At 47.1% G+C, this 8,295-nt stretch overlaps 1 protein-coding gene across 1 annotated transcript in view; it reads right to left on the bottom strand.

Moving 5' to 3' along the window:
* LOC145399341 (uncharacterized) overlaps positions 1–3,618 on the bottom strand; it is a 64,574-nt gene extending 60,956 nt beyond the window's left edge. Inside the window, exon 1 of the mRNA XM_080271996.1 lies at positions 3,201–3,618. Coding sequence (XP_080128122.1) covers positions 3,201–3,618 — 418 coding nt within the window. The remainder of the gene's footprint in view (positions 1–3,200) is intronic.
* Positions 3,619–8,295: the final 4,677 nt, after the last annotated feature.

The raw sequence follows: 8,295 nt of genomic DNA on the forward strand, positions 1-8,295 counted from the left end.
AGAGACAAATATTGGTGGAGAGAGTTCATTGGGGCCCTATGCATCCCGTGGGGTGCCACAGGAAATGATTGCTTGATTGATTGATTTGCAAGCAGTACTGCATCATCAGCATTCAACAAATTTGAGATATTCCATCCATCACCATTCATTACCAACGCCGTCCCTCTCTCCATTACTCGTGTTTTTACTTCTCTCATCACCCCATCCATATATATATATTGAATAAGCATGGGGACATCACAAACCTTGTCGCACGCCCACACCGATCGTGAACCATTCACTTAGATGCCCATTAACCCTTACACATGCTTCGCTACCATCATAAAAACTCTTGACGGCACCCAGCAGCTTACCATCTACACCATACATGCACAAAACTTTCCATAATCCTTCTCTGTCCACTAGTTGTATGCTTTTTCCAGATCCATGAATGCCATAAACACCTTGTGGTCCTTCTCACAAGCCTTCTCTGCTATCTGTCTCACTGCAAATATTTGATCCACACATCCTCTGCCACTGCTAAAGCCACCCTGTTCGTCACTCACTAGGACTTCTGATATCTCTCTTACATTCTCTGCAATAATTCTTCCATGTACCTTCCCTACCACACTCAATAAACTTATGCCACGATAATTCTTGCACTCACTTCGCTCGCCTTTATTTTTGTACAGGGGTACAATCACATCCTTTTTCCACTCTGCTGGCACAGTTTCACTCATCCATGCCTTCTTACATATCTCCAACAAGCACTTCATTCCACTCTCTCCACTACACTTCAGCATCTCTGCATACACCTCGTCAACCCCAGCTGCTTTCCCATTTTTCAGCCGCTTCACAGCACTCTTCACCTGTGCGAGTGTCACGTCTCCTGGCACTGCATTCCTTCTCTGCACACCCCCAAAACCAATCATGTTGACAGCCGCTCTGCTGCCTCTATTCCCATTCATCAGGCTTTCAAAATATTCTTTCCATCTGGTCCGTACTTCATCCCCATGGGTTAATAATCTACCACCTGCATCCTTCACACTACTGCTACTACTACTACTACTACTACTACTACTACTAATAATAATAATAATAATAATAATTCAAATAATAATAATAATGATGATAATAATAATAATAATAATAATCCATCCATCCATCCATCATCCAATCCTACATTGCCCCATGAGGAGCGTAGGAGCCCGGGGCTAGGCAGTTGGTCCCGACATTTAAGATGAGAGTGAAATAATAATAATAATAATAATAATAATAATAATGATACTACTACCACTACTACTTCTACTACTACAACCACTACTACTACTACTACTAGATAGATAGATAGGATTAATATTTATCTCATTAGCGGTAACTCTTGCAGGCCATCTCGATAGATACAATGTCTGGTCTTTATCTATTTTCACTCAAGTAAATTTTGTGGCGAAGGAAGATGCATAGATAGATAGATTACCGATAGATAGAATTTCCCGCGCGCCGGCGTTGCGAGAGCGGGTGTAGCGGGTGAGAAAATGATAAATTAAAGAGAGAGAGAGAGAGAGAGAGAGAGAGAGAGAGAGAGAATACCTACAGTGATGAAAAAAAGTTAACTTCAATTTTCCTTCCATATGTCTCATTCCTCCCCCTAACACCTGTTCCCAAGCGATTTATTTTTGGATACGGCTGGTTAATATCCTTTTGTACGTTATTTATGCAGAGTATGGCGATATTGAAAGGATTTATGTAACACAGAAGAGGACAGTAAGGTGTAATAAGCAAAATAAATCGCTTAGGAAAAGGTGTTAGGGAGCTTTATGCAGAGTATGGCGATATTGGAAGGATTTATGTAACACAGAAGAGGACAGTAAGGTGTAATAAGCAAAATAAATCGTTTAGGAAAAGGTGTTAGGGAACCCGAATTCTTATCAGTTAAGGAAGCTCCCTAACATCTCTTCCTTAGCGATTTATTTTTTCTATTACACCTTACTGTCCTATCCTGTGTGTTTGATATTGTTGTACTATTAATGTAGGTTATGCGGTTATTATTATTATTATTATTATTATTATTATTGTTATTATTATTATTATTATTTATTACTAATGATGTTACTACTACTACCGCAACTACTACCGCTACTACTACTAATACTAATACTACTACTACTAATGTTATTATTATTATTATAATTATTATTATTATTATTAATGATGCTGCTACTACTACCGCTACTACTACTACCACTACTACTACTACTATTACTACTGCTACTACTATTACCGCTGCTGCTGCTACTACTACTACTACTACTACTACTACTACTACTACTACTACTACTACCGCTACTGCTACTACTACTACTACCATTACTACTACTACTACTACTGCTAAGCTGAGAGAGGCTTGGTATGTTTCTCTGCCTAATATTTCACCTCTTGTACGCAAACTTTTCTCCACACTGTAGGAAGTAGAATGTGAAGGAAGTTGACAAAAGTATGTGCGATTTTTAGCTGACGCTATGGAGTGATACGCAGACTTTTTTCTCGACTGTAGCAGGTAGATAAGTAGTAGATGGAAGTAGAATTTTAACAGGAAGGAGTAGAGGCGGTAAAATTGAAAAAGAACGATGGATAAGTGAATAACAGAAGGCATAGGCGGTAGATATGTAGATGAAGAGAAAAGTAGGGGAAATAAGTGTAGTAGAAGGACAAGGGAAGGTAGGAAGAAGGTAGAAAGGAGGGCGAGAGAATACACAAAGGTACATAAAAATACCTTGCCCTCACCTGTAATCTCATGCAGGAGGCGGAGGTGTAGAGGACGCGAAGAAGTGTAAGGTAAAGAAAGAGAAGAAGGTAGAAGGAAGGCAGGAAAAGTAGAAGAAGGGTAGAGACAAGAGAGATTTAATATATATAATCTTTTCTCACGTATAATATCATGCGGTAGACGGGAGTAGAGGAAAGAGCAGGAGAGACGTAGAAAGAAGGGGTAGGAAAGTAGAAGAAAGGGTAGAAAGGTAGATGGAAGAAAGGAAAGGAGGTGGAAAGAAGTAGACAGGTGAATGAGTCTACCTGTCTCACCTGTAATATCATGCGGTAGACGGGAGTAGAGGAAAAACGTAGAAAGAAGGGTAGGAAAGTGGAAAAAAAGGGTGGAAAGGTAGGAGAAGAAAGGAAAGGAGGTGGAAATAAGTAGGCAAGGTGAATGAGTCTACCTGTCTCACCTGTAATATCATGCGGTAGTCGGGGGTAGAGCAGTCCCGCCCGCGTGAACCAGTCTAGCGCCGCCGGGGGGAGGGTCGCGGCGCCTGTCTTGAGGGCGGTGAAGGCGTGGGCGTCTAGGAGTGGCGTGCTGGTGGGCGTGAAGGCGTGGGCGGGCAGGAGGGCGGGCGGCATTCCCACGCTCATCGCCGGGTATTGGTATAGGTGGGGATGCATCAGCGGGGTAGGGCCGAGCAGGGTGGGGCGCCCTAGGATGGCCGGGGATGTGGTGGGCGGGGGCGGGGTGGGGCCCGGTGACCCCCCCTCCACCCCCACGCCCACGCCCACCTCCTCAGGGCTGATTCTCCCCCGCCCACCGCCCACCACACCCTCCCGCGACAAGAGCGACTCAATACAAAACGACTTCCTCTCACTCGTCATGTTGGGGTGGGATCGGTGGTGCACTGGTTCCGCAGTCGAGTGGTCCCGGGTTCGATTTTATCCGAACCGACACTTTTATGAGGGAACAGGGTCTCTTTTGCTCCCGTCTCTTGTTCTCCGCACCCAGGCTGAAATAGGGACGTGGATGGGTCAAGTGATGGTTGTGTAGCCTGGGGGAGAGTTACTTGGTGCGGCGCTACCCTTGTCAGTCACTCGGATGGCACTGCAGCGGCTCTCAGCGTCCTGATGACACTGCAGGCGGGTGGCACTGCTATGGCACTATTATGACACTGTTCCGGCACCGCTGTTACTGTTCCGACACCGTTCTGGCACTCCCGGCACCGTTCTGGCACTTCAGGCACCGTTGTTACTGTTCTGGTACCGCTTTGGCACTTCCGGTACTGTTCTGACACTCCCGGCACCGTTGTTACTGTTCCGGCACCGCTCTGGCACTCCCGGCACCGTTCTAATACAGTTCCGACACCGTTCTGACACCTGTGTATTGTTCTCACGGCCCCTTCAGCACGTGGATGTGTTGTTTGTTTAATGATAGCGAAAGATGATTGTGTTTGGCGCAGGACGACAGGGCAGGGCAGGGCAGGGCAGAATTGGTGAGGACTAAGTAGGTTAGGACAGGGTACGGTAGGGTAGATTAGGGCAGAGCAGGACAAGGAAGGAAGGGCAGGGTAGAGTAGAATTGGTGAGGGCAAGGTTAGGTTAGGACAGGGTAAAGTAGGGCAGGGCAGGGCAGGGTAGAATTGGTGAGGACAAGGTAGGTAAGGTAAGGTAGGGCAAGGAAGGGCAGGTCAGGGCACAAACAAGGCCTTCCCAGTGCCACACCTGCCGTCACACTCTCTCACACGATACTAACACATTTCCTCGCGTCAACACAAACTTTCCTGTTTCAACACACCTGCCTGTTTCACCAGTTAATTAGATTAGAGCAGGTGCGTGTGGCGGAGGCAGGTGTGTGAGTGTGCATGCGCTGGAGGGATGTGTTTTGCGTGTGCGTGAGGGATATGTAGGCGTGTGCGTGATGGGATGTGTGGGCGTGGGCGTGAGGGGATATGCTTCGCGTGTGGGGGATGTGTAGATGGGTATGTGCGTGTGAAAGGAGTGCACGGGGATGGCTTTGCGTGTGCGTGTGCGTGCATGGAGGACCTCAGTGCTGGCGGTTCGGCGGCCGGTCAGCCTCTGAGATCAACGCTCATCACATCACCATTTCACGCCATTTGTACCACTAATGAACGCCCGGGACGCCATTATCCCTTCTCCATCCCTATTGGCCCACACCCTCTTCCCGGCCAGACGCTCAGCAACCCTCCTATTGGCTATCCTCAGCTAAGCCACGCCCTAATCGCCATCCCAGCGCTCCGATTGGCTAGGACGCGCCGGAGCTTGGTCCTGATTGGCTCTCGCTCCTGGAGGGGGCGGGGTTAAAATCGTAGCCCCCGCCCCCGAGATCAATATCATGCTAGATGGTTGGATGAAGTGGGTTTAATGCCTGATTACAGCGGGTTGGACCCCCCCACATCACACGCCTCTGACTCCCCCAACGGGTTCGCTCATAACGGCCCCCCAAGACCCCCCCCTCCCAACGTCCCTGCCCCCCATTTCAGGCCCCCAACCCCTCCCCCCATTCCCCCATTTCCCTAAATTGGGGGTTTGGGTTATGGGGCGATGGAGGTCGTTTGGTTTCCGAGCGATGTCTGTGAATGGCGGTGTTAGTCCAAATGGGAATGGATAAATCAAATACATAGTGGCTGGGAACGAAACACAGCGAGACGGGGGCGATGCATGGAGGGAAAATGTGCGTGTGCGTGTGCGTGTGTGTGTGTGTGTGTGTGTGTGTGTGTGTGTGTGTGTGTGTGTGGAGGAAGGAGGGAAGATTAGGAGGGTAGGAGGCAGGGGGGTAAGAAGGGAAGGAAAGAGAGGATGGAGGGAGATAGGAGTCAGGGGCGATGGAGGGGAGGATGGAAGTTGAGGAGAGAGGGAGAGGGAAGGAGGGAGGAAGAGAAGGAAAGGGGAGAAGGGGAGGGTGGAGGATGGAAAGGTAGGAAGGAGGGAAGGAAGAAACAAAGAAAGGAAAGTGGAGGGAAGGAAAGGAAAGAAAGAAAGGAGGGATGATGGAAAGATAGGAGGGAAGGAAGGCACAAGGAGAGGATGGAGAAGGAATGAAGGAGGGGGAGGGATGAAGGAAAGAGGGAGGGAGAGACAAGAAGAGGAGTGAAGGAGGAAGAGGGGAGGGGAGGAGGAAAAGTGAGGGGAGGGAGAGGCTAAGGAGATGAGGAGGGGGATGGGGGAGGGGGAGGGAAGGTGGATGGTTATGAGGGAGGGAGGGGGGAGGGGGGAGGGAGGTATAAGACGCTGAGAAATGAGATCAAAGGAAGAGAAGGAGCGGGGAAGACATGATAATGATGGAAGGAAAGTGAAGGAAGGGGAAATGAAGGAGGGGAGGAAGGAAAGGAGGAAGATGATGGAGGAAGGAAGAAGTTGATGAATGAAAGAAGGAGAAAATGAAGGAGGAGAGGAAGGAAGGAAGGAAGATGAGTGAATGAAAGGAGGGGAAGGAAAGAAGAAAGAAGGTGATGGATGAAGGAAGAGAGGTAAGAAGGAAGAGGATGAATGAAGGAAGGAGGAGAGGAAGGTTTTGATGTTTGAGGGAAGAGAGGAAGGAAAGGAGGAAGATGATGGAGAAATGAAGGAAGAGAGGAAGGAAAGAAGGAAGAAGATGAAAGAAGGAAAAGAGGAAGAAGATGAAAGAAGGAGGAGAGGAAGGAAAGTAGGAAGAAGATGAAAGAAGGAGGAGAGGAAGGAAAGAAGGAAGAAGATGATGGAGAAAAAAAGGAAGAGAGGAAGGAAAGAAGGAAGGAGATGAAAGAAGGAAGAGAGGAAGGAAAGAAGAGAATGAAAGAAGGAAGAGAGGAAGGAAAGAAGAGAATGAAAGAAGGAAGAGAGGAAGGAAAGAAGAGAATGAAAGAAGGAAGAGAGGAAGGAAAGAAGGAAGAGGATGAAGGAGAATTGAAGGAAGAGGAAGGAAAGAAGGAAGATGAAAGAGGGAAGAGAGGAAGGAAAGAAGGAAGAGAAGAAGGAAAAAAGGGGATGAAGGGAGGAAGGAAAGAAGGAAGAAGAGAAGGAAGATGATAAAGGAAAAGAGGAAGGCAAGAAGGAAGAGGATGAAGGAAGGAAAGCGAAGCAGAGGAAGGAAAGAAGGAAGGCAGAGGATAGATGAAGGGAGAGGAAGGAAAGAAGGAAGAGAGGAAGGAAAGAAAGGGATGAAGGGAGAGAGGAAGGAAAGAAGGAAGGGAATGAAGTGAGAGAGGAAGGAAAGAAGGAAGAGGAAGGAATGAAGGAAGAGGAAGGAAAGAAGGAAGAGAGGAAGGAAGAAGGAAGATGAATGAAAGAAGAGGAAGGAAGGAGAAGGAAAAGGAAGATGATAAAAGAAGGAGGAGAGGAAGGAAGAGGATGAAGGAAGGAAGGAAGGTGAAGGAGGTATGAAGGAAGAGAGATTATGCCAAAAAACTTAGAATATTATTGAAAGTTACGAAAATAAAGGAGAAAGGACGAAATGATATGAAAAGCCAGGTGAACGATGATTAGAGACACGAAGAATTATTAAAACTGATAAAGATAGAAGTGAGAGAGTGAGAAAGCAGTAAAGAAGGAAGTGAGAGAGTGAGAAAGCAGTAAAGACGAAAGTGAGAGAGTAAGAAAGCAGTAAAGAAGGAAGTGAGAGAGTGAGAAAGCAGTAAAGAAGGAAGTGAGAGAGTGAGAAAGCAGTAAAGAAGGAAGTGAGAGAGTGAGAAAGCAGTAAAGAAGGAAGTGAGAGAGTGAGAAAGCAGTAAAGAAGGAAGTGAGAGAGTGAGAAAGCAGTAAAGAAGGAAGTGAGAGAGTGAGAAAGCAGTAAAGAAGGAAGTGAGAGAGTGAGAAAGCAGTAAAGAAGGAAGTGAGAGAGTGAGAAAGCAGTAAAGACGAAAGTGAGAGAGTGAGAAAGCAGTAAAGGAGGAAGTGAGAGAGTGAGAAAGCAGTAAAGACGAAAGTGAGAGAGTGAGAAAGCAGTAAAGGAGGAAGTGAGAGAGTGAGAAAGCAGTAAAGAAGGAAGTGAGAGAGTAAGAAAGCAGTAAAGAAGGAAGTGAGAGAGTGAGAAAGCAGTAAAGGAGGAAGAGAGAGAGTGAGAAAGCAGTAAAGAAGGAAGTGAGAGAGTGAGAAAGCAGTAAAGGAGGAAGTGAGAGAGAGAGAAAGCAGTAAAGGAGGAAGTGAGAGAGAGAAAGCTGCTATTCAGAAAGGCAACTTCATTCGATTTCCTTTAACGCTATGCCAACCCCCTCTAGCGGTGTGATTCCCAACTAAGAGAGAGAGAGAGAGAGAGAGGAGAGAAAAGAGAAACGCTCTGCCTCCTCTCTCTCTCTCCCTTCCTTCCTTCCTCCCTCCCTCCCTCCCAGCTTTTTTTCCTTCCATCCATCCTTCCTTCCTTCCTCACCCTCCCATCCTTCCTCCATTTTCTTTCCCATTCATTCTTCCTTTCCTTCCATCCTCCCTCCCTCCCTTCCTTCTTTCCTTCCATTCCTTCCTTCCTTCCTTCCATTCCTTCCATCCTTCCTTCCATTCCTTCTGTCCTTCCTTCCTTCCATTCCTTCCTTTCATCCTTTCGTCTTTCCTTCCTTTCCTCCCTCCATC

Source organism: Coenobita brevimanus, chromosome 48, assembly GCF_032717465.1.
Source record: "Coenobita brevimanus isolate Jiangsu-jjx chromosome 48, ASM3271746v2, whole genome shotgun sequence".
In the NCBI taxonomy this organism is placed as follows: domain Eukaryota; kingdom Metazoa; phylum Arthropoda; class Malacostraca; order Decapoda; family Coenobitidae; genus Coenobita; species Coenobita brevimanus.